At 56.9% G+C, this 24,109-nt stretch overlaps 10 protein-coding genes across 10 annotated transcripts; 4 read left to right on the top strand and 6 right to left on the bottom strand.

The window, feature by feature from the left end:
• Positions 1 to 611: 611 nt before the first annotated feature.
• Positions 612 to 1,344, bottom strand: CHGG_02952 (uncharacterized protein; the record flags this gene model as incomplete). The annotated part of the gene is made up of 2 exons (XM_001229467.1): positions 612 to 947; positions 1,015 to 1,344. 2 exons carry the CDS (start codon positions 1,342 to 1,344, stop codon positions 612 to 614), a joined length of 666 nt encoding a protein of 221 aa, XP_001229468.1.
• A 1,271-nt stretch (positions 1,345 to 2,615) lies between these two features.
• CHGG_02951 (uncharacterized protein) lies at positions 2,616 to 5,274 on the bottom strand (the record flags this gene model as incomplete). Its single annotated transcript, XM_001229466.1, has 4 exons — positions 2,616 to 2,637; positions 2,773 to 2,834; positions 3,006 to 3,413; positions 3,616 to 5,274. The coding sequence occupies 4 exons, from the start codon at positions 5,272 to 5,274 to the stop codon at positions 2,616 to 2,618; spliced, it is 2,151 nt and encodes a 716-aa protein (XP_001229467.1).
• A 970-nt stretch (positions 5,275 to 6,244) lies between these two features.
• On the bottom strand, positions 6,245 to 7,180 carry CHGG_02950 (uncharacterized protein; the record flags this gene model as incomplete). The annotated part of the gene is made up of 3 exons (XM_001229465.1): positions 6,245 to 6,651; positions 6,714 to 7,096; positions 7,149 to 7,180. The coding sequence occupies 3 exons, from the start codon at positions 7,178 to 7,180 to the stop codon at positions 6,245 to 6,247; spliced, it is 822 nt and encodes a 273-aa protein (XP_001229466.1).
• Positions 7,181 to 8,037: 857 nt separating this feature from the next.
• CHGG_02949 (uncharacterized protein) lies at positions 8,038 to 8,413 on the top strand (the record flags this gene model as incomplete). Its single annotated transcript, XM_001229464.1, has 3 exons — positions 8,038 to 8,071; positions 8,155 to 8,270; positions 8,360 to 8,413. 3 exons carry the CDS (start codon positions 8,038 to 8,040, stop codon positions 8,411 to 8,413), a joined length of 204 nt encoding a protein of 67 aa, XP_001229465.1.
• A 532-nt stretch (positions 8,414 to 8,945) lies between these two features.
• CHGG_02948 (uncharacterized protein) lies at positions 8,946 to 9,554 on the bottom strand (the record flags this gene model as incomplete). Its single annotated transcript, XM_001229463.1, has 1 exon — positions 8,946 to 9,554. The coding sequence occupies one exon, from the start codon at positions 9,552 to 9,554 to the stop codon at positions 8,946 to 8,948; it is 609 nt and encodes a 202-aa protein (XP_001229464.1).
• A 700-nt stretch (positions 9,555 to 10,254) lies between these two features.
• On the top strand, positions 10,255 to 11,436 carry CHGG_02947 (uncharacterized protein; the record flags this gene model as incomplete). The annotated part of the gene is made up of 1 exon (XM_001229462.1): positions 10,255 to 11,436. One exon carries the CDS (start codon positions 10,255 to 10,257, stop codon positions 11,434 to 11,436), a length of 1,182 nt encoding a protein of 393 aa, XP_001229463.1.
• A 294-nt stretch (positions 11,437 to 11,730) lies between these two features.
• Positions 11,731 to 13,339, bottom strand: CHGG_02946 (uncharacterized protein; the record flags this gene model as incomplete). Its single annotated transcript, XM_001229461.1, has 4 exons — positions 11,731 to 11,931; positions 11,988 to 12,749; positions 12,813 to 13,157; positions 13,322 to 13,339. 4 exons carry the CDS (start codon positions 13,337 to 13,339, stop codon positions 11,731 to 11,733), a joined length of 1,326 nt encoding a protein of 441 aa, XP_001229462.1.
• Positions 13,340 to 14,419: 1,080 nt separating this feature from the next.
• On the bottom strand, positions 14,420 to 15,868 carry CHGG_02945 (uncharacterized protein; the record flags this gene model as incomplete). The annotated part of the gene is made up of 2 exons (XM_001229460.1): positions 14,420 to 15,200; positions 15,279 to 15,868. The coding sequence occupies 2 exons, from the start codon at positions 15,866 to 15,868 to the stop codon at positions 14,420 to 14,422; spliced, it is 1,371 nt and encodes a 456-aa protein (XP_001229461.1).
• A 508-nt stretch (positions 15,869 to 16,376) lies between these two features.
• Positions 16,377 to 16,613, top strand: CHGG_02944 (uncharacterized protein; the record flags this gene model as incomplete). The annotated part of the gene is made up of 2 exons (XM_001229459.1): positions 16,377 to 16,421; positions 16,545 to 16,613. The coding sequence occupies 2 exons, from the start codon at positions 16,377 to 16,379 to the stop codon at positions 16,611 to 16,613; spliced, it is 114 nt and encodes a 37-aa protein (XP_001229460.1).
• A 3,758-nt stretch (positions 16,614 to 20,371) lies between these two features.
• On the top strand, positions 20,372 to 23,753 carry CHGG_02943 (uncharacterized protein; the record flags this gene model as incomplete). Its single annotated transcript, XM_001229458.1, has 4 exons — positions 20,372 to 20,711; positions 20,857 to 21,619; positions 21,693 to 22,319; positions 22,388 to 23,753. The coding sequence occupies 4 exons, from the start codon at positions 20,372 to 20,374 to the stop codon at positions 23,751 to 23,753; spliced, it is 3,096 nt and encodes a 1,031-aa protein (XP_001229459.1).
• Between the last annotated feature and the right edge of the window lie 356 nt (positions 23,754 to 24,109).

Raw genomic sequence — 24,109 nt, 5'->3', positions numbered from 1 at the left:
CCGCTGATATCCGGAAGCCGTGCCGAACGAGATAAGCACCTCGCGGCGGGAAGAGACAAGCAATTGCGGGTGACCGAACTATTACGGGAATTTGTTCCCGGGTTGTGCTGGTTAAAGGGTAGCAGCGGGTTGATATAGCAGACTGCAGGAAGCCGAGTATAGGGTATGCAGTTTGCCTCTCCGAGTTTCACGTAGGTAACACTCTCCGTGGGCCGTTTGCTTTCGGGGCGACGAGCCCGGGCAGACAAGTATGGCTCATGACTCGCACATGTTACGATACCGCATCGTGTGTTAAACGGGACTCGCCCTTATGGGTGGCACGATGTAAGAGACTCGTTCAGGTCTCACACGGCAGGTGTTCTTGTGATAATGGGATGCAAATGCTGACATATCACACATGATGAGCCATTACAAGTACATAAAACCAGCCGGCCTTGCATCCTTTCCCGGACCAGAAACCGTAAAAAAAAAAACCCAAAAATACGTCGCCGCCGAAAACAAATAAACCATCCTCCCATCTCCGACACGGATGCCACAGGCAATCCCGGCTCAGCCCCCCAACCAACCTCCCGCACCTCCCCAATACCCTTTTCAGCTCTCACATCCCCCACTTAACCCAACACCGGGGTCTTCCTCGCGCCCAGGTACCGATCCGTGTACCTCTCCACCTTCAGCTGGAACGCGGCCAGGGCCAGGGCCGCCACCTCGACGGGGATCAGCAGGATGGCCAGGTACAGGCCGGCGTGGCCCTGCTGGCAGAGGGTGTCCCAGTGCGGCGCCTGCGACATGGGGATGTCCTTCCAGCGGCACGTCCACGAGATGAAGGTGTCGGCCACCTCGGAGGCATTGACGGCGTAGTAGAAGATGACGGCGATGAGCGCGCCTGTCAGGCCGAGCATGGGCGCGATGATGGTTGCGGTGGTGTGGAGCGTCGATTTGGCGCGGAGCTGGAGAGAAGGGGGTGTGTTAGACTCGGGGTGTGCGCTGATGTAGATATTGGGGGGGAGGACTTACAGCGCCCACGTGGCTGAAGCAGACAGCGATGAGGTTGGCCACCAGGACGATGACGCTGCCGATGACGAGCGACACGGTCGGGCGGAGATTGAAGTGGTCTGGCCAGAGCGGCAGCATGAACTCGTGCGCAACGTGCGTGCTCTCGTACACACGCAGTGTGTTGCCCGCAACGCCGAGGACCGTCAGGCCCATCAGAAGAGCTAGCACCGTGACGCCTGCGCGGGCACTGTCGACCATGCGAATGGTACGCATCTTGGATTGGAGGTGGAGATCTTGGGATTCGGCCTCGAAGGAGGATGCCGACCCCTGGGAACGACTGCTCTTCTCCATCTTTTTATATTGGTTTTTTCCGGTGTTGACGACGAGCACTGCTCGGGCAAGGAGAAAGGGGGTATCGAGACTCGAGAGGAAGACGAGAAGTAGTGCAACACGAAACGGTCAAAAGGAGACCAACAGAACAGAACCCGTAGAGAAGAACAGCAGAAGAGAAATAGAACGGACGGCAAAAGCCACTGACTACAACAGCAGGAACGCAGGGACCCGACGGGCAGATCTCACGATACTAATACCCCAGCCACTCACTACCCATCCACTCTCACTCTCCCCTACTACCCCTCCAACTAGCACTTTTCCTGCACACACGCACACACAGCACCGTCAAATAAGAACGGGGCCCCAAGAAAAGGCGGGCGGTTAGCTCGCCCCAGGCCCCATGCCCGAGCATGTCGTCAACAGAAACGGCTTTGCTGCACCTCATCGCGCGACTGCCACCCACCGTGACGGTCCTCCGGCCAGTGCCGTGCTGTGCCTGGCAAACCCGGCCCAGAAATAGACCCGCATCTCAGTTAGCCTTTAGACCGGCCCCGTCACCCACCGCAGCACAAGCTATGTAGCGGGCGCCAAACAAAAGACAGACTACCAGCAGAGCGGGGGAGCAGGCCATTCTGGAAGCAGCAGACGCAAGACAGCCATCACCCCGCCGGCCAACCAAACCCCGCAACCCCCCCAAAAGCCTGGCCAGATCTCCCCCTGCCCAGGCGATGTGCAGAGTGTGTGCCGGGCGCCGAAGCGCCAGTGAGGCGCGCCGAGATTGGCTGGCCGCGCCCAACAACCGTCCGCCGCGCGGCCATTGGCTCGCTGGCCGGTGATTTAAGCGCTCGGCGTGGGTGGAATCCCGCGTGGTGTGGCCCGCGAGAGGCGGCCGGTGTCGCGTGGGTGGGTTAACTAATATGATGGGGCCTAAATTAAGGGTTGTGTAATCTGTGTGAGGTTATTGTTGTCTGTCGATGGGGGATTTTTGAGGTCTTCGCTTCGAGAGATTGATGCATGGGCAGCATCGGGGTGCATTCTCGTTGATGCGTTCGCGGCGGCAACGAGGCGAGGTGGGCTTTGCTTTTCCTGGAACGGGAGAGCGCACTCCCGATGGACTGTTACTTTGCGTGCTAAGGTTGGCATGTATACCTTCTCCAGTTGGATTAGTTGAACGCAATTGTTGGGGTTGAATGGAGATTGAAAATAGAAGTTGGGGAGGTGCGAGAAATTGACAAAGTGCAGCAACAACCCTAACCCGGACATGATAGAAGGCAAATCTTGTCTCTATTCTAGGCGTCGAGATGTCCAAGTCTACCGAATGTTTCTATAGTCATTTTGCACTCCATGACGGGTATCAACCAAAGACACCAGATCCTCCTACGCCAGTACCAAAAGAAAAACACCCGACCACATCTTAACCCTCTGCCTCCACCTCCACCTCCTCACCTCACCGCCTCATGCATATGCATCGCCTCGAAACACCAACCCTCCCCATCGCACCACTCGGACTATCCCCTCCGTACCTAGGTAGGTAGGCACCCATGTCCTCACGCCTTCCTCCCCAGCCCAATCCCCTTCCCCCTGCCCCTAACCAACGCCGCCAACCCCCTCCCCACCCCGGCCAAATCCCCCAACATCGTAATATGCCCCCGATCCGTACACACGCGGCCCCCACGCACCACCTCATAGCCCTCTGGCATCATGGCCTCCCTCGCCAGCACCACGCCATCCCCGCTCGCGAACAGCAAATCGTCATACGCGTCGGCGCAGGCAATGCCCTCGCGCCCGGCCACGCCCGCAGCGTAGGTGGTGGGGATATCCTTCCCGTAGATGAGGGCCAGCGGCGGGTAGGCATTGGCTTCTTGGAGGGTGGGGTTGTGGGCGAGCTCGGCGCGGAAGCGCTTGGTCTCGGCGAGGGTGCGCGTGAGGTAGGCGATATTGCGGGCGCGGGTGGCGGAGGGGGGTGTGTCGGGGGGGTGAGTCGGGAGCGCTGTTGGGGGTGGTGGTGGCGGTGTCAGCGGCGGAGGAGCCGTTGAGTTGTGGTGCGAGGGTGCGGTCTTTGAAGATGGCCTCTCTGAGTTCTGAGCCTGGGTGGTTTTTCTTGCTTTGGGTGCTGCTGCGGCTGCGGAGGGGCAGGCTGGGGAGGGAGTCGGATAGGCTGAGGAGCGAGCCAAAGGTGCTGCTCCGGGAGAGGGCCGGGAGCGCGGGTTCCGAGACGGACGGGCAGATGCGGTATTTGATCCAGTCGTCGACGTTGTAAAAGTCGATGTTGTATTCTTCCTTTGTGACCTTGTCGACGAAGGCGAAGCCGTCTTCTGGAAGGAAGATGAAGGATGTTCGTAGGGAGAAGTGGACTTGTGCGGTCAGGATCTTCTCGTTCAGCAAAACGGCATCGCCATTGCGGAGTGGCCCGAGGATGTTGATGCACCGCTGTGGCACGCCGGCGTACAAGACACCCGAGAAGAGCTCAGGCCGCTGATTCACGGCATGCCGTGTAATGACGCCGCCAAGACTGTGCGCAATAACAAGGGCACCGCGCTGTTCTTTCGGGACACCCGGTTGGTTTGAGGGCAGCTTTTCGAGGAACTGGACCAACTTCCTCGACAGCAAATGGGGGCTGAGCCGCCAGTCGTAACCGTAGTCGTGCACCCTCAGCTTTCCAGTGCGAGCGTTCTCGCACTCCCTCAACTTCCTAAAAAGCCGCTTCGAGATGTCGACTGGGCCAACGTTCTTGAGCATGCCGTCCGCAATTATGCTCTTCTCCATGTTCTCCTCATCCTCAGGATCTAGTCCGACCTCCAGGTTGACCTTTCGGACTCCCAGCTGAACCTTGACCGGCACCCACAATCGCCTGTGCGGGGCCTTCGCTGACCGCAAAATCGAACCCCTGTACCCGCCCATAACCACAATGTCCCCGGTCAAAGACTCGAGCACCGCGTCCAGAGGGTCTTGGCTGACACGCTGGCCATGCTGCGCAGAGCCCGACGAGTGTACGCCTGGCGTGGGATCGTTTGCCGACTTCTTCAGCGGCGTGTTAAGCAAACCTGGCCTGGTCAGTCCATGTAGCCATGGAGGTGCACATACAACGGACAACCTACTCGGCATCTGGGGTAACTTGAACGATGGGCCATCGAAGCTGTCCTTGATGGCCTTGATTCGCACATTCACTTGCTCGCGGACATGGACAAAGCGTTCGTCGTCCCCGAGTGAAGATACGCGGGATAGCGTGTGGTAGAGAAGTGAGTCGTCCGAAGTCGTGTGCCGTAGGGTGCGAGGTCTTGCCGAATCAGGCCGGAGAGGGCTCGCATGGGGAGCGACAAGGCCCGGAAAGGGAGTGAGAGGGGATAAAAGCTCCGTCGACCTCTGGGATTGCGATGTGTGCGTGTCTTTCTGTGGTGAGCTCGCGCTGGAAGAGAAGAATGTAGGTGTCGGAATGTTTGGGATGAGACCAGAGGGGATCGAGATGGATGGTAAGGCCTTTGAGAGTCTTTTTAGTGCACTCTCTCCGGCCGACTGAGAGCGATGCTGTCTCGATTGTGTCTGGAATGCCGCGGCCATGGATGATCGAAACCGGCCGTGTTCGGAAACCATGAACTGCTTCGGCCCAGCTTGCCACGGCGCCGGAAGTACCACTGGGGACTGGCTTTCGGTTGCACTATCGGGCGCCTTCGGCATACTGGCAGGCACTGGCACCGTCTGCCGGTCTTGGTTCGGCTCATCACTCTCTAACATCTCGAAGATTCCTGCAGACTGGCGCTCGAAAGCGGCGACTTTATCGGCCGTCGGAGTCTTGGGTGAAGTGAGAAGGGTTGCCAAAGGGCTGATTGCCGGTTGGAGGAACGACTGGGCATCGTCCTGGTCAACATCCAGTTCTTCTTCCTCGGAAGCATCCAATTGCGGGGAATCGCCCTCCTCGGCCGGAGGCGTCGGATAATGTGATGGGGGCATGGCCGCGACAGGCGGGGAATCTGTCCTCCCCTCTAAGATATAAGATGTCGTTGAAGAAAACATCGCCAACGAAATGAGTCGTAGGTAATGCCCACGACAAACCAAACAAAAAAAGATGCAATACAAAGTACGGTAGCCTTAAATCCAACCAGGTAAGATGATGCCGAGGTTGGCGAGGGTCGGGGTTTAAATTCGGGATGCCTGTCTCTCAGCCTTGTTCTTCACCAGCCCCATGCAGGATTGCAGGGTCCTCACTCGCAAACATTGGCGATCAAAACGTAACGGGAAGGGTTTCCTGGGGAAAAATCAGACGGTTCCATGCGGGCATTAAAAGCTTGCTGCAGTCAGCTGAGGCTGAAAATGGCTGGGTTCGGTAGGATGGCACGGATGGCCCATGGGTAACAGGTCGGGTCGCTCGGAGGCTCAGGCGCCCCCCCTGCAAGGCCGTTTCTTTTGTCCGCGGATTGTAACAGTTGGTAGGGATTGGGGGTTAAAAAAGTGTCCCATTGCGGCGATGCCGTTCCCAAAGAGGGATGGCCCCTCATCTCAATTGGATCTTGGGTCTGTACCTGATTTCGATGCCTAACATTAGTGCTCATCCCGTCTGTCAGCGTGGCACGCACAGAGATCATCTCGCCCAAATGCGGGTTCGGCAGGCTTCGTTGGGATTGGATTTGTTCCCGTTGTTCGAACGTGTTGATTGTATTTTTGACGTCATGTCTAATTCGTTCGTTCCAGATCCACTTGGCACCCTCGGAAAAGCTTGTGACAGCGCAGCGGAGAGACGCCATTGGGGCTTCCGATGAGATGGTTCCACACGTTTCCGGCCGCCCCGCCTCCAACCGCGCCTCTTCGATGTCGGACCCACGTATCGGTACATTTTGTTGGCCAACACGGTATCAGTTGCAGCCCCGAAAAAAGGCTTGTTCTGTGGTCATAAGATAGCTGGCCGGGTTGAGGCCGGGCCGTCTTAGATGCGCGCAGACGGTTGGCCGCCAGGGTTGGGTAAGATGGAAAAGCCGCCCTCGATCTCCTTAATCTTGTTTACCGATCTGTTCCATCCCGGCTCTGCTGCCAGCCGCTCGGCATAGGTGTGGAGTTTTGGGAACGTCTCCTTGAACGAACCCTTTTCCCATTTGCCGATGCCGTCAAACGCGCCATCCTTTCCGGCAATGAGCGGGTAAGACAGCATGATGTCGGCACCGGTGATGCTACGGCCACACATGTAATCACCGCCACCAGGTGATGTCTCCAGGAACTGCTCCATCATCCCGAAGTGACGCTTCATGTTCGGGAAGACGATCATTGTGATCAGCTGATTTGCGATGAGTGTCGTAAGAGGCCGAACGAAGAACGGGACGCTGTTTCCTTTGAGTCCTACGGACAGTTTGTCAGTGCGATCCAGTGGTCCACGGTTACACTTATGGCGGTTAGCATACCACTAAGGATGAAGTGCAGAACCATGGTGAACATGAAGCTGCCCTCGATGTAGTACAGCAGGTACTGGTATCGCATCCATTCATCTGTCTCGCCGCCGACCTTGCCCTCCTTGCCGTCCTTCCAGCGCTGTGGCACAAGCGTTTTGCCCTTGGAAAGGTGGTCGCACAGGAATTGCGTGATGAAAGCGCTTTCTGCTAGAACGATAGGCTCAGGAGTATCCGGTGACGTGACCGTGATCACAGGCGACTTGCCCAAGGGGTGGATTTTCTTGAGTTCAGGTGGCGCCAGCATAGTCTTTTGGCGATGGTAAATCTCGAGCTCGTACGGGATCTCCAACTCTTCCAGCAGGAAAAGAGTGCTCTGGGCCCGAGAGCCATCAAGCCTTGCGCCGTGTTAGCGGCATTGGACGGAAAGGAGTGGGCTTGGGGTTTTACCAATGAAGCTTGACTTTTACTTCTTCCGCCATGATTGTGTATAAAAGGGTGAATATCTTGCGCAGAGGGGAATAGATGCGGATTGGTAGTGCAGAAAAGGGAGGGATGGAAGGCTGTTTAAGTAAAATGTTGGGAAGAAGACGGGACAATCTGGGTAGGTAGGATGCCGAGGCACTGGGATCCCTACGCTCTCCCCTCCACTTGGAGAAAGCCCAGACTCAATTCCTACCACACGTGGTGGGATTGGCGATGCTAGTCAATTCGCCGAGATCAACGTTCCTTGACCAATCTGCCCTTACAAAGTAGACACTCCGGCGATATCCTGCCCGGCCGTAGACCAGAATTCAATTGCCGAGGATGAGTGGGTGTTGAACCCAGTGCTTACTATGTAGTTGTCGGGTGCAGCGATAATAAAAAATAGTTGGGAAGACATGCCGACAAAAACAAGATGAGACGAACACTCGTTCCAAATCGCAATCGAAAATATGTCACAGATCGATGCCAACCTCGATTTTACTATGTAACGCAAGAGATGGAACCCGGTCCTGAACTGCAACACTCGTCATCGTCTGTTGACGTGAAAGCGAACCCAAGGCTGGACCGAAGGCACAGCGCACGTGACCGTGCACGCCCCGCCATCCACCAAGCTCTCGGCGCCAAGGCCCATGAACCGCCAGACGCACTGCTGGGAGCTCGATGCGAGCAGTTATCGTCGAGGAATCTCTAACCTCGAACTTTGAGCGAACCCCTCCCACCACAGCCACCAATACTGCTAGGGACAGTCCCTTGACTTTAATATGGCTGGCCTACCGCATAACAGTGCGCCCCGAACAACCTTACCCCAATTGGCCATGACTCCCCCAGCTAACCCGTGTCTGCGCGAACAGAGATGGCCATGGACCCGGCCCTGGTCCGGCTCGGGAGTATGTCGACCTCTCTCCCAACCCCGCCTTCCCATCGATGCGGCAGCAGGGTAACGAAAAATCCGAGACTAATGTTTGTGCAGACATGACTGCGAACCGATACAAGTACTTCAGGTGGACGAAGCGGACCGCTGCCCTCTCGTTCATTTACGTGATCGCTGTTCCGTCGGTTCTCGGGTATCTTGGTTACCATAACGACGTGAGTTCTTTTTTCTCGACTACGGGAAGCAAGGCTTGGTGGACAGGGCTTAGTTTGGGTTAGGATTGGATACTAACTCTGCTTACTAGGGGCTGTGGGATCTCCGGGGGAAGAGGAAGGGCGACATCATCTCTGAGCGCTAAGGATATGGGTGGTTATGGTATGGACGGAGCAAGAGTACTGTACATAAGGGCGCGGGACTGAAAGCCAGAAATGAGAATTGCATCGACACAGACGATACCAACTCCCGATGTTCTGTTAGCGACATCGTGACAATATTGATGACATGCCGGGCGGGGTCCTGGACGCTGGAGGACCCGGTAAGCGGCGTACCATCTCTCGTCAAAACGAAACGGCTCGATTACCAAAATCGGGGGTTCAGCCTGTATAGGGACGGGCCAAGGGGCTAGTTTTGCAAAAGAGACGGAAACGATGGCTCAGGTCTCCCCAAGTGAAGCCGGTGGGAATCGCGGGTGCCAGTAAGCTCCAACTTATGGTGTTTGCCAAACGTATGTTTATTATCGCTCAACTCCGGAAAGACTCCGAATAGTACCACATAAGGTCGATCAGGCAAGCCCTTTGGCTAGCCGTCAATTACCGCCAGCATTCCCCGACCATTGGCGCCCGTCATCCGCTAGTTTTCCCATTCCAGCTTACCCTTAGAACCTCCACCTCTCATCTCCCCCACCGTCCATTATCGGGAGGGCCATCAGGCAATCTATCTCCTCTCCTCCACTCCCCCTCCGGCATCCGAAAGCCTCCCCTCCCAAACGGCTCCTCCCGCTCACGAAACCTCCCACCACCCCCATAACCACCCCGCGAACCACCACTCCGAGACCCCCTCCCACCCCCACTGTACCCACCGGGCGCGGCATAATCCCTCTGCCTCGACGGCCCCGCAAACGGCAACGGCGCACCGACATGCCCACCGCCCCTAGCCTCGCCGACGCCCGCCCCACGGCCCATCCTAGCACTGGTCGCGGGCGCGACGTCGCCGGTGAGCTCGTCCGGCGGCAGGATGGCGCAACTAATAAAATCACCCGTAATAAAACGGGCCTCGGCCAGGGTCAGGTCGGCGTCGTCGGGCTCGTCGTCGGGCACCCCCTCGTCGGGCCCCGCCCCGGACCCGCCCCGGCCGAGCACGACCGTCCCGAGCACTTTAGACACGTACCGCGGCCGCAGGCCGTCGGTGCGCGCGCTGCGCGCGTCGGCGTAGAGAAGGCAGAAGCAGAGCCGCGCGCCGATGGCGGGGTCTGGGAGGATCGCGGGTGAGGCGTCGAGCATGTGGTCGGCGAGCTCGGAGAGGGTGCACGTGGGCCAGGTGTGGATGGTGAGGTGGGCTGGGAGTGTGGGTGCGTTGAATTCATCTGGTCTGGCAGAGTAAGCGACTAGTTTTTAAATATCGGTCGTGAAGTCGGGGTGGGGATACCTATGGTATGCGCCTGTGCGATAGAAGAGTCTCAACAGGAAGGGCGACGATGCGTCCCTGTCAAGGGCGGGTGTGCTCATGGTAGTGGTGATATGGACCGGTTTTGGGGGGGCTTTGACAATCGACGTAGCATTGATTTAGAAGCAGCTTTATTATAAAAATAAAGGTTTGAGTAAGTTTTTGACAGTACAGTTTTCGAGGTTGCAAGATGGGAGATGAGCTCCCTTCCATGCCATAAACTCACTGCTCAGGAACATGCATGAGCAGCTGCGCTTGCCTGCCGCGACACCACAGCGCATCCCGCACCGCTGTGGGGCCGTTCCGGCGCGCCCAGCAACGCCTGTTGATTTTTAGCGGGCCATGATCCGCCTCCTGCAGCTTCCAGAACCTCGGCCATCGGATTCCTCCAACAACCACCTCAACCTCACCTTCCGTCGCTTACAATAACCAAACCACCTAGCCGGTTAACTTAATTCGAAACCTCTCCCATCATCGATTCCACCAACCAGCCCACACGACACCACAACGAGAAGGACAACAAAAACCACCGCAAAAATGGACTTCGCCGCGCTAATGTCCCAAGAAATCTCCAAATCCAAAGGCGACAGCAGCAGCAGCAGCAGCAACAACAAGAAGGACCCCAAACCCACCTCCTCCTCCTCAACAACAACAACGGATACCACTACCACCACAACCCCCGCCCACCCGAAATACATCTCCCGCCGCGAAGCCGAAGCCGCCCGCCGCGCCGCGTACCTCGCCGAGCAGGCCGCGCTCGAGGAGGCACGAGCCGGCAAAGCGGCCGCCAAACGGCAGCGCGAAGAGGAGGCCGCGCAGGAGGCGCGCGCGCGGGACGAGAAACGGCGGCGGCTGGCGGAGGAATCGCGGGCGCGGCGCGGGGCGCGCGAGGCGGAGGAGGAGCGCAAGAGGAGGAAGAGGTTGGGCCTGCCGGAATTGCCACCGCCGTCGGCGGGGGCGGCGGATGCTGCTACTGGGGAAGGGGAGGTGAGCGAGGATGGGGATGAGGATGAGGAGGCGGGGGATGTGCCGGAGGAGGAGCTGGTGAAGAGGTTGAGGGGGCTGGGGGAGCCGGCGGTGTTGTTTGGGGAGGGCCATGCGGCGAGGCTGAGGCGGTATAGGAAGGTTGTGAGGGGGGGCGCGTTGGCGGCTGCTTCGGGACCGATTGCCACGACGCTGCTGCCGGTGGAGGAGAAGGATATGAAGGTTCCTGACACGGTGCCGCCTGCGTCGGACAAGAAAGCCCGCAGGCTCTTGTTCCGGCAGCTGGCGTCCTACTTCAATATGATTCTGCGCGAGTGGGAGTTGGCGTTGGCGCGGGAGGACAACGCGGATACGTTCGCGGGGCAAGCGGCGCACAGCGCCATGGTATCGAGCAAGGAAACGATGCGGCCCCTCTTTCGCAAATTCGAGCAGGGCGACCTGGATGAGAGCATCCTCGAAGCGGTGATCGAAATCGTCAAGGCGGCGCAAGAGCGGCGGTACGTCGATGCCAACGATGGGTATCTGCGCCTTAGCATTGGCAAGGCGGCGTGGCCTATTGGTGTCACCATGGTGGGTATCCACGAACGTAGCGCCCGTGAGAAGCTGCATGGCGGCGAGAGGGGCCACATTATGGGCAGCGAGGTCACGCGCAAGTATCTACAGAGCATCAAGCGGTGCTTGACCTTTGCCCAGGTCCGCTGGCCGCCCGAGGATGTTCGGCAGTTGATGGGGTGAGGTTGGATGTTGAGGGACAAACGCAGTTAGTGATACCCAGCGAATCGAACTTGCACTCCTTCGCGGCTTCCAACGTGAAAGATCTCATTACCCGTGGCTGTCATGATCGTTCAAGTTTATCAGCCATGACGTTATCGGACATGACCATAGGATAGCCGTACTGTAACCAGCAACATTACCAGCCATCACCGTATCCCCGCCCTAGTTCCGAAACGCCCTCGCCCTCCGTGCAATGCAATAATGAGCAGACTAATCAAATACCGTTCTCCCCTTTTTTTTTGGCCATTAGCCAACTCAGCCCAGTGCCTCCTCAAGCATCAGGTCGGTCTGGCTGGCGAAGAGGCCCGGCTTTTTTCCCGTTTTGAGCTCGAGATCCGCCGCGGCGAGCCCCATCCGCCTGAGGCGGTCAAGGCCTTGCTTCTCGTAGTCCTCGGCCATCCGGAGCGCCGAGTTTTGCATTTGCGTTCTTGGGTTGGCTGCCTTGGTCGTCACAAGCTGGGGTGGGGTTAGCCGGAGCAACGGCGATATCCGAAAGGAAGACGGGGATATACCTTGTCAATTGCGTTGATCCGAGCCTGTAGCGCGCCCGACTGAATCATGTCGGCCAGTTCGTCTTCGACGTTTTGATCCGGACCACCGAACGCCTTATTCATGCTGTCCAGGCTGACGCAGGAAAACGGAGTCAGGTACTGAATAATGCACTTGCTCCGAATTTGGGAGTAGATGGCGGCGATGTGCTTCTGGAGGTAAATGTCGAGTAGGTAATCTGGGCGGTAGGATTCAAGAATGGCGATGCATGCAGAATATCTGCCACTCACGAACTGTGCGACAGCACGCCTGATGTGTGGCGCCTGTTCCAGGAACGTCCGGAACTGTGCGTTATCAAGCACGGTGCTCTGCAGCTCAGCACGGTCCATAGACGCTAGAGCAAGGAGGCCGCCATAAATTGCGACATCGCTTTGGCTGGCAAGCTCGCCGTATGTCGAGCTGGGGATGCTGGAGTCGGCCGAGAGAAAGCTGAGCGCGGCATCCTTGAACCTCCCGCGCCCCAAGAACGCAATCCCATAGGCGATCTTGAGGTACGGTTGTACGGCCTTCTCCTCATCCGCAGATTGAGCACCCCCAATCTTGCTCAGGTGGGCGCTCACCATATCCCACTCACGCCGCTGAATACACACCCGAACCAGATGCTTGCTAACGTCAATGAGTTGCTTCGCGGTGCTGACATCTGGTCTCATCTTCGAAAACGTCTCGCTCGCCGCGTTGAGGTCGCCGATGCTCTCGAGGTGCTTGGCGAGATCTTCGTTGCCCATCTAGTACCGGGGAAGCGCCGTTAGCAAGGCAAGTCCCACACGGCTGACAAGTCCAAAACCCACCCTAATGCTCTCCTTAATGAGATTATTCTTGTAACCTTTCAGTTCCTTAAGCAAACGGTTGGTCTCGACCTTGTTTTCCTCTTCCCGTGCTTGCAACCAATCTTGATCGAACGTCGCCTCCGGTTCCGATGGCGCCGCAACCCGCAGGCACTCAACGGCCTCCCTGTATCTGTGGGTATCTCTACCTCTCTTGGCTTCAGCGACGGCCAGTTTCAAGGCATCAACACATAACGGCACGGAGCTGCGGCCGATGAGGAAGAGACGATCGAAGCGCGCACGACCTAGGGATGGGTCAGAATAAAGTCGGCCGGAAACTCGATCGTTCAAGACACCGGGGGTGCTGACCTTTGTAGTTTTGTATGTAAAGGTCGAGGTCAAAATTCGGGGGTTCTGGTGGTCCAAGTCTCCGAGTTAGCTGCTGGCCTTGGTGGTCTAGTCGACCGCGGGGTTGACTTGGTGTCCGTTCTTGGGGATGGGAGCAGCTGGGCGGAGGTGGGAGCTCGAAATACCTCTAACAATGGTGCCATTTTGGTTATCCATGAGTGTGAAGAATGCCAACAATGAGTCCGCCATCTTTGCTATTCTCAATACCAGAGCGATGAGGGTAGTTGATGGAAGGTTGACAAGGCTGCAAGCTAGGAAGCTCTTGTGATGAGGCTGAAGCGTCCGGCAGAAAGGGTGAAGGCCAGCCCAGCCAGGCAGCCAGGCGTCATGGCGGGGTAGGGAGGTACCTAGCAATGTGGGGCCCCCGTTGCTCGCTCTTCTCTCAAAATTCAGCCCTGTCATTCGATGGTCCCCCCTCAGTACCGAGGTACCTCTGTGGCGTTAAAGATCCTCATGAAAAAAACTCAAGTTTTCGTTTTCTTCCGACTTCCAGATGATTTTTATTGCGTTCCCACTGCCGAGTACCTAGTCAACATCCTGCACCGAGCCCGGCTTTTTTTGCGAGCCGATAACCCGTTCGCACTCCCGGAGTGGGGCCGCCTCCGTAGGTAACAACTGCGAACCTCGCCGGCAACGAAGGCCCGAAGGTGTCACCGGTTCTACTTCGTTCACACCCCTTAAGTACCCCAGCTTTTATATACCCCGCGTGTTTGCGATAGCGGTGCACTTTCGGCGCCAGGCTCCTGTTACCGGTTCGGAGACGCGAACTAACTACGCCCGACCCTTGAGCGGCGAGCCTCGCTGCTGGCCCTCAATACTAACCCTCCGGGTCTTACTACCTAGGTACCCAGGTAGTTTATATGGACCATATGGGGAGGTAATCACTCGTTATTAAGGACTCTCAAAGCTCACCGGCCAGCAGTCACGACTATACCTCGTTATAAGCCCAGGAGAATAGGTAGTTTCTATTCTTTACCTGAATTCAATCGATTCGATTCAGATGATTCTCTACGCACCACCGCATGTCAAAAGCTATCCTCGCGCCTCCTGTCATTTGGCTCCCCCCTTTTCTCTTTTTATTCGAAGCAATGCAGTCATTCCTCCTATACCTTGTGCGCAGTCAATCAAACCAACGCGTGGACGGCTAGGCGTTAATACAGCTACGCCTAAATAGCGAAACCCCGAGTAGGCCTCTACAACCCTCGGCGAGATTCCACCTGCTGTTAAACCTGAAATAGAAGCAGACTGGGGCGGGCGGCCGAAAGGTCGAATGAGAGCAGCTGGGCAATGGTGGGCGGGGGGAAAGCCTCGACAGGGAAAAGCCACATGCCGATGGCCGTGCAGGGCAACTTCTCCATCGCCTCAAATATTTCCTCCTCCTCTCGAGACTCAGAGCTATACTTTGGAGATGGGTGGGTGCCCCCAAAGACCCGGGTGAGATACCAGCGCTTCGTGTCCCAATCCTCAGCCTCGTTTTGGAGATGCTGCACCAGCTCGTCCCGCGACCACACTGCCTCCGCCTCGGTTTCCATTGCCCAGTCCTTGGTGGGGCAGACATAAAGGCGAAAGCCGTGGTCGCCCCCGTTTTCTCGGGTGGCTTGCTGATCTCTCGTCACTCCGAAAAGCTGCTCTAGGCGCCTCCAGTTTCGCAACATTAGATGGGGATCATCCTTGATAGGGAGCTGGCGGAGGTCAAGCTCGACGCCAGGTCGCGGGTCGGTTTGAAGCCAGTGGAAGGCCCCTGTTATACGGCCTCGTCGACGGAGGGGGAACGTTTGGGCGAAGTGGCAGCGCCACCCGCCCCCTAAGGGGGGGGCGCTCATGCACCTCGTAGAGCCCCGGAAATCGACAACGCAGAGCAGGGAACGGAGCTTGTGGCGGAGGATATCGGCAAATGACGTCGCTGCGGCCGGGTGAAGCATTTCTGGGGTCAAATTCACGCCCTCCTCAAACCGGCCGAGCAGGTAGTGGCGAATCTCTTTGTCTATGGCGAGGTGGCGAACTCTATAGGCCGATATTACATGTTAGATGGCTCAAAAACCAGACTTGTGCGGTTGGAATAAAGTAAGGAGGAAGCTATACCCGTGGTTCTTGTAATCGTGGGCTCGGGCGTCGTGTAAAAAGTCGACGAAGATGGTACCGAATTCGGGATCGGGGTCGGTCGCCGGCGGGCTATGAATAGGTTTAGGCCGCCTGGGCCGGACGTAGACGACATCATACTCGGAGCTGAGGTATAGGACTTGCCCTGTGCCTAAGGGAAGGTGTATGTGGTAGAAGCTGAGCGCGGCTGCCCTCGCCTCACGACTGACGCGGAGGAGTGGGGTGAGGGACGCCACATAGGATCCGCGGCCCCGGAGGCGGGAGGTGTAGCTCCGGCTCCGGCCGCTGACAATCCGACCGAGATGGTTACGGTCGGCATACCGGGAAGTACCGTTGTCGCCGGCGGTAGGGTGGAGATCAACCTCAATCATGCGGTGCTGTTGAAGAGGAAGCAGCCAGATGCGCAGACGCAGTTCGGCTGGGAGGCGGGGAAACGGCGCCCATATGGACGGGGACGGGGATACTGGCTTCTCACAACGACTGAAATACACGTCGTTGAAGAGCAGGGGCGTTGGGTTCAGGCTGTTTCCCATGGCCTCGTCTGCGTTTGCCATGTCCGTATCAGAGTACATGATGGATCGGGTTGCGCTGGAGTAAAGAAAAATGTCGAAAGAGTGCAGTGAGAACCAAGATATGTGTCATTTATTAGTACGTCCCTTGGCGTGGCACGAGTTTTCTGCCTTGTACTGCATGGTATTTGCTGCCTAGGCCATGCATGATGCTTTACGCAGCTTGGTGAAATCATAAGTAGCGGTGACAAACGTGTCGGCACCCTGCTTGTGTGGCCAGTGGTGCCCGAACCCCCACGAGCCACAACTTTGCCAGAGGGTTAGGTGCCTTACCTAGGTAGGTAGCTACCTACCTAGGTGAGGGTTTGCCACTCCTTATGCACTCAGGAGGGAGTGGTGATAGTGGGTATTTGGGGTGGTGGAATAGGTAAAGTGAAGAAACTAAAAGTGGTATGCCCAGCCAGTTACAAATTACCCACCTAGGTAACTACATTAAGTTGACAATAAATACCACTTTCCGCCCTATTGCCTCTTTTTTTCCAACTCACACCTAAAACTTACAACAGCCACAATGTGGCCTCCGGGGACTACTCAGTCGACGTACATACATGTACATGTACGTCTTGTACAGGGGCTGGGGAAGGGTGGGGGCCGGTATTCAAAGGCCGGTATTCGGGTGCCGGGATTCGGTGATGACAGCACGCGTCTAAGGGGGGGTTATATGAACGACCACCAACAGCTGGAAGTCGCTGTATCAAGCGTGGCCGGGACGCTGCCACTAGGACGTCAACACGGTGTGGTGGAATGAACTGTGATTCATCGCGACCTCGAAGGGCCTGGTGATTGGGGCCCTACGCCGTGGTCAGCGCCCTCAAGGCTGCTCCCCGGACACGGCGGCCCCGACTCCCGCTGCTTCTAGTGGACACGGAGGCAACTATGATAATTCATACGACTATGGTGGCGGGAGCGGCTCTGGCGGATGGTGGTACTTTGGTTAGCGAGGTACCAGGTAGTTAGAGAGAGAATAAACATGCCTGGCGCATTGGTTTTTTTTTTCTTTGAGACCTGCAACTGACGACACTATGAGCCTGACCTCAAGCAATATCATCAATCGAGGCCTCCCGAGTCGGCCCCGTTGATGTCTCGTGCTAGCCGACGGCGCTCATTTATCTTGCATTTGCATTCCGAGACAAGTCGTGGCGAAGTAGGTAGGATAGAAAGTGATAGGCCTATCGCCGTATTTGGAGCTCCATTTTGAGGAGAGATTCAAAGTGTTGAGTTGGGTTGCGTCTAGAGCAGTCAGTACCTAGGTAGACACAAGATAGGTATTTGTGTAAAATAGCCTGGAAAACCCTTGCGGTCCGGAGGTCCCGAGCGATGTCCAGGTAGATGAAGAATGACGAGAAAGCGGAGATGTGTTGGAACTGTAGGCTGGATAGCTGAAATAGATACGCGATTGATTAGATCACTGCAAGGGAGGGCATTCGCGATGGCTTTAACTATGTGTGTCTTGATTGATTGAGTTTGACTATGCTCTGGGGCCCAATCTCCAACCGCAGCGGAGTTGTGCGAAGGGTAAGATTCTGCCTGTTGACTCGGGAGGGGTGCATGCATGCGAAAAAATGGGCAAATACTTGGGATGATTTCGAAACTCGTCGATTCGTCAATTCGTATCAGAAACGAAGCAAACGAAGCAGTTGTTGCACATGACTGAGCCAGGTGGACCCCATCAAATGCCGTCGTCTGGTCTGGAGAAACAGAGAGGTGAGGCATTCTTCTTCTTGGCAACTAGCAGGTAGATTTTACTCGGGAAGTGCCTCGGTCGCCGAGGTGTGCAGTGTTTTGGTGCACAGTACGAGAAGATGTGCTTGTAAGGCTGACAGCCACCCCTGGCGATTTGTACAGACGGCTTTCAATAGTTTATTCTATCTTTAACTGATCATCCACGCAGTCGGATCGTTCTCGGAGGTTCTTTCGCTGCCCTACGTGCACACTGGAGTGGGAGACGCAACCCGCCGAGATTCAGGCTACCCGGCCCTTGCTCCGGGAAACCCAAAGTGGCAGCCACGAAAAAAAGGGTCCATGGTAAAAGTAGCCGACCGCGAATCGGATCTCCAAGATCCTCGATGCCCAGAAACGCCGCCCATAATGACATGGGAAACGTCGTCCCCCCCCAAGCCCCCCAACACGCGAGTCCCGGCTGCCGAGCTTCAAGGGTGCGATTGTTCGCCGGGCCAAGCTCGGGAGGCCCGTTGTTTGGAAAAAGTCTGCTCCCAGGACCCCCGTCGCTTGAGGACAGTGCGGATTCGTCAACATGGACACGATGGGCTGATTGGGGACCCCTGCTCACCTCGCCTGGGGTTCGTGCATGCCAAGCCTGCACACCGACGTAAGCCAAGTCTCTAGCGCGCCAATGCTTTCCCCACCCTTTCGAGATCGCCAATGCCCGTTTCCCATCTTCTGCACTTTTGGGATATGCTTTGTCAAGAGATTGCTGGGGCCGCTGCGGGTTGTTGCTCAAAATACGCATCCCGATGCTCCCCCAATATTGACGGCTTTGCACCCTGCAGCAGGGTGCCCTTCGGTGCGACCGCCGCAACGCACCTGCCCAGTATTTGGCTCCTTCCCAACAATGAGAGAAGGAAGCGTTGCACCTTCCAGGGGATACGACAGGAGGACCATGACCAATAAAACCACTTTGGTACACAGTATACTAATGCCAGGTTGAACTTTCCACTTACCTACCTAGGCATTCGAGTGGCAGCTGTCACCGCTCGAACACCGGCAACCTGCCAGGCTGGCAGTTTGGTTGAGATGTTGATCTGGGAAGCTCAGACCCTCCCGTGCCTACCGTCAGTTAACGTTGCTGTGGATCATGATGGGGGTTTGCACAGTGGTTTCCCCACTCTATCCACCGCCGCCCTTCCACGCCTTCCAGTTTCTGCATGTTCCATTGAGCGAGCGAGCCATTCCTGTTCCTCTCGCGTTCGAATCCCAACTCGGGAATAAAGCCGGAAAAAGAGCGGGCTCAAGTCTTGCTGTCACGATAGGGGCTCAATTGTCAACACACGCCGAGCACGCCAACACGCCAACACGCGTCAGAGTCAGCATTGACGGAGACGGAGACACGCGGCGGTTCTCGGAACCAGAAGGGAGGCCAAGAACAATTTGCACCGACTGCCGCCACCAAAGACCCAAAGACCTCAACGCACCGGCATCCACCATGAATTTGAGAGATCCACGGTAGGCGGAGCTCGAAAATATACCCGAAGATGTGAGAGCGTTGCTCGATCCGAACCCAACCTCCTGCCATCCCGTCTCGCTACATTGTTCCAATCGTCTCGTGTGTGCTAAGGAACAACCAATTCGGTGAATCACAGCGAGTCAACCGTGCCCCCCGTGCCCATTGCGTCGGAGTCGGAGATAACTACCCCAGAGTCCTGGGAACATGGAAGCAGCCGAACGGCATGCGGCTAGGGGACCCCGGGACGTGGAGGCGATTCCCATCCACCTGCCCTCGTGGTCGCGCACAACATGCGTCACGCAGCCGACGGGCAGAATTGGAGAACTGGATCCCACAGACGCGAGAGTCTGCGGCTCCTCCGAGGAGGTTGTAATTTATTCGTAGTTAATCCATGGGATTTGCCGTCGAATCCCAGCACAGAGCTAACTTGGTCGGCGTGTACTGTGTGTACACACTATAGGAGCCGTACAGGTGCTCCACAACTTCCCAACCGCGCCTGCCATCCAACCACAGAACGGTCACTGCCGAGTCCGAACTGACAGCTCGACTTAGCTCACTATCTCTTCTTCTCTCGCTTCTTTGTCTTCAGGTCACGGCAGGGCGCGCACAGATCATCCTATATTCTCTCCATGGTCCACGGCTCTCTATGATATGCTATTTCCGAGGCATCATCAACGCCCCGTCTCGTCTGGTGTCCGTGGTACACTAGCCCCGAGTCGGCACCGGCTCCCGCCTCCCCCCATCCCTGTCTCGCTCTCGGGAAGACCCCCCTAGGGACAGCGGTTCACACTGAACCGAATCCTGACAACTCCATAGTTAACGCGCTGCACTTCCGCTGCTTCTGCAACGCTTTCCCCCATCCCTCTGTTCATCCACTAAGCTGCTCCTTAATCCTAGCACGTTAAGCGGAGCCAACCTAGGATAGATAAAAGCTCTCAGGGTATCCCAAAGGACAGGGTGTCGGCTCAAACGGGAAAAGTCCTCGTTTGTAGAGCCACCCCCCCCCCCCCCCTTCCCCCCGTCTCGGGAACTGGGGGTTTGGCGTGGAATCACACACGCGGGCTTCAAACCCTCGTCGGGTCTCGCCGCCCGCGTTTGAACGCCCAGCTTGCGCCCTGCTACTTGTTCCCCAACGACGACCGACTCCCGAATCCCGACTCCCGGTTCCGGCGTGGTGTAAACTTCAACAACACACCACACCCGTAGGTTAGACATGCGAACACACACCTGAACTCTATCGCGACGGGGCAAGACATCCACACGGAGGTAGACCAGAAATATCTCCGTGCCTTCCCCGCGCAAGCTCACCATCGGAGACGACCATGACGGGCCCGACTGTTGACAACACATCTGCCCCCCGCGCTGTTCGGCCAGCTTCGCGCCCTCCGCGTGCTGGCCGGGCTGGGAGCAGTACGAGGAAGCCCGCCATCCAACCGAGGACCATGGGCTCCGGGAACAGCCCCGATATGTCCGATGAGGAGTCGGCGGACTTGTCTTTGGATGAGTTCGTGTCCCGGTCCGAGAGCGCCAGATCACCCAGACAAGGTTCCATCAAGCCAGAATCCGAAGATGCTTCCGGGGTGCAGGACGATCTTGGAGAGGCCCCGAACATGCCTCTTCAGAAACGCCGCAGGGTGACGAGGGCATGCGATGAGTGCCGTCGTAAAAAGATCAAATGCGATGGCAAGCAGCCGTGTACGCACTGCTCGGTATACAGCTATGGGTAACACAACCCGATAACCTCCCCCCCCGCCGAGTTCCCCCTTCCCGAGCCCCCCGAAGCTCGGTTTTGCTGACCGATTTGTAGAGTGCACATACGATAAGCCGTCTAACCGCCGCAGGAACCCTGCTCCTCAGTACATCGAAGCTCTGGAGGCTCGGCTCCAACGGGCAGAGGGTTTGTTGCGCAAGTTCATGCCCGATGTTGATCTCGCCGACCCCAATCTGGATCCTGCGGTCCAGCAAGAGTTCCGAAACAGGGAGAAGGCGAGGGCTCGCGCCATGGAACTCAAGATGGAAGCACCCAGGGATTCGCAAGAGGAGAGCCAAGACCCCCAGATTGTATCCATGATCGAGTCGATTGGTCAGCTGGAACTCAAGGAAACCGGCGAATGGGATTTCCATGGGATTTCGTCGGGCGCCGTCTTCCTCCAGCGGATGAAAGACCACTTCCAGTCCCTCCTCGGAAACGAATACCACATCCCCTTCCTACCCCGGCCATCTGTACCGCCTGGCCTGTTCAGCCTCGACTCCCCGAAATCTGGCGCTAGCTCGCCTTGGGAGCCTTCGAACTCTCCCGCCATCTACAATTTGCCTCCCCTGGAACGGGTACGCACGCTCTGCTATTACTCGTTGGATTGTGCCACTTGCCTCCTCCGAATCGTCCACCAGCCGACATTCTACGAAACGCTCGACAGGCTTTACACGACACCACAAGAATCTTGGGGCAGCGATGAGCACAGGTTCCTTGGCTTGCTTTACTCTGTGCTGGCACTCGGTTGCGTGTACAATGTCTCCCAGGACCAAAACTCGGAGGACACCGTGACGTACAAGTCGGCGGTAGAAGAAGGGTGAGATTTTGCGTCCCGTTCCCGTCTCCGTTCCCGTTCTCGTTAGTTCTTGATCCTAACAGCCTCTTCTTAGTGTCAAGTATTACACAACTGCACGGCTAATACTGCAAGACGTTGCGGAATGTCGCGATATGGCTTCTCTCCAGGCGCTCGTGTACATGATCCTCTTCCTCCAAGCTACTTCCAACATTAGCGACTGCTACGCGTTCCTTGGGATTGCTCTCCGATCTTGCTTGCGCATGGGGCTACACCGCCACTTATCACACGACAAAATCACTCCGATCGAAGACGAGTCCCGGCGGCGGGTATTTCACGTCATCCGCCAGATGGACTTTTACGTTTCCGCTATTCTGGGCTTTCCTCTTCTGCTCCACGACGAAGATGTCGACCAGCCCCTCCCGACCGAGGTGGACGACGAGTACATTACCAAGGACGCAATCAGGATGCCGCCTCCGGGCACCCCGTCCTATTTCCAGGCGTTCAATGCGCACAACAAGCTTATGAGGATACTTGCGAAGGTGGTCAGAAACATATACCCGCTCCGGGGGATGACGGACAGTGCCAAAGGGCAGCGAGCAGACCGGACGTTCATGATCAACTACTCTCGAGTCCAAGCCATCGAGGCGGAGCTCCAGGAATGGCAATCGCAGCTCAACGAATATTGGCGGCCAAGCCATGAGGGCCCAATCGAAGTTATCCGGTATGTGGCTCTCGGCGATCTGATGGAACTGAAGTTGCGCGGCGTAAGCTAATTTGACCCCTTGACAGCGTTCGAACCCTCCTCCGCTTTGGTTATGCCCACGTCCAGATGATGTTGTACAGACCATTCCTTCACTACATTTCACCACGTCTAACTTCCGGCAAGAAAGTCGAGAACCGCTACTATCACTGCGCCGCGGCGGGCATTACCGTCTCGCGGAACATTATCCACATTGGGAGCGAGATCCAGAAGCAAGCGGCACTTATCGGGCCGTATTGGTTTATTTTATATACCGAGTTCTTTGCCATACTTTCCCTGGTGTTCTATGTCCTGGAAAACCCCGATAAACCAGGATCTGCCGAGATACTAGCCGATGCTAAGACGGGAAGGGACGTCATCGCAACACTTGCGAAACGGAGCTTAGCGGCCGATCGTATAACTGTCGCGCTTAACGTATGTCCTCCTACATTGAGCATTACCGATCACAGAGGAGATGATGTTAACAGCAACCAGCCCCTATTTGACCAATTGCCAGACCAAGTCAAGAAACCCACGGGACGACCAACACCGACGAAGAAACGGTCGGCTCCGGCTCCGAGCTCGTCCCAAGGATCGAGAACAGGCAGCGCGGCGCTGCCCAGCCGGCCTGACTTACAGGATGGTATACCACAGCGGAGATCGGAAGAGATGACTCGGCCGACGATCGGATTGCTCCGGCGAGAGGCACGCGCCCCGCCTCAGAGAACAGCGTCCTTCGACACCATCGGGTTCCAACATGGCAGCCTGGCGGGGCAGAACTTTACCAACCTCCAGGACATCTTGCCCATGAATATGCCCATGTCGGGGACGGGCTCAGATTCTAGTAGCACACAAGGGACGATGCAGAGGCATACCCAGGGTTTCCAGCAAGGGCAGGCTACAGGAGGACCAGCCACCTCGCTGTACAAAATGGACGCCATGATGTTTCCCTCGGAAGACCCCTTCGCCTACCCCAACCAACCACCGATAGATCCGGCGAGCCAGCATCCGGGCAGCCAGACGCCGCAATCGAGCGCAGGCCAGTCCCACGACGCCATGCAATTCTACATCCCCAACATGTACGAGGGCATCGAAGGGCAGCTTTTGGAACCCATTCCTTCTTATCTCATGTCGCAAGGGCCACAGCGACAGCCGCAGCATGGACTGGACGCAACCGCGCAAATGTACAACACTCCCAACATGCTCGCAATGCAGCCCGACCATGGAAGCCATGCGCACCAGCAGCCGCAGCATCATCACCAACAGATGACCCAGCAACACCATCAGCAACAGCAGCAGCAGCACCAACAACAACAGCAGCAGCAGCAGGGCGGGGCTATGATGGACGAGATGCTGACGGATCCGAGCTTCCGAGGCGAGTGGGATGATATGCTGGGCAACCCCGGCTATCGATGAAGGAACTTCTGAGTCATGGGAGGCAACGACTCAAAAACGACGGGCGAAAGGCGGGAGGGGGGTTGAGGGGATAGAAGGCCACGAGGCCATGATGATGAATGGGCTCCGGTGATTTAATCACGGCTCGGCGGCGGGATGTCGAAAACAGCGTGGGGTGTCATGCTCGCACTGTTACACTGACCTGGGGTAACCTGCATTCTGGGAGTGCGGATGCCAACGAAGGTATGAAAGGCCACATGCGGCCATCCAACAGCATTTTTGGTGTTTGATTCGCTTGGTGAATTACCGTTTGATACCCGGGAAGGAAAAAGACGGGGCGGGACACCGGGGATGGGACCGAGATCTGTGGTCTGGGC

Source organism: Chaetomium globosum, genomic scaffold (assembly GCF_000143365.1).
Source record: "Chaetomium globosum CBS 148.51 scaffold_2 genomic scaffold, whole genome shotgun sequence".
Classification (NCBI taxonomy): Eukaryota; Fungi; Ascomycota; class Sordariomycetes; order Sordariales; family Chaetomiaceae; genus Chaetomium; species Chaetomium globosum.
This window is presented reverse-complemented; position numbering and strand designations above follow the sequence as displayed.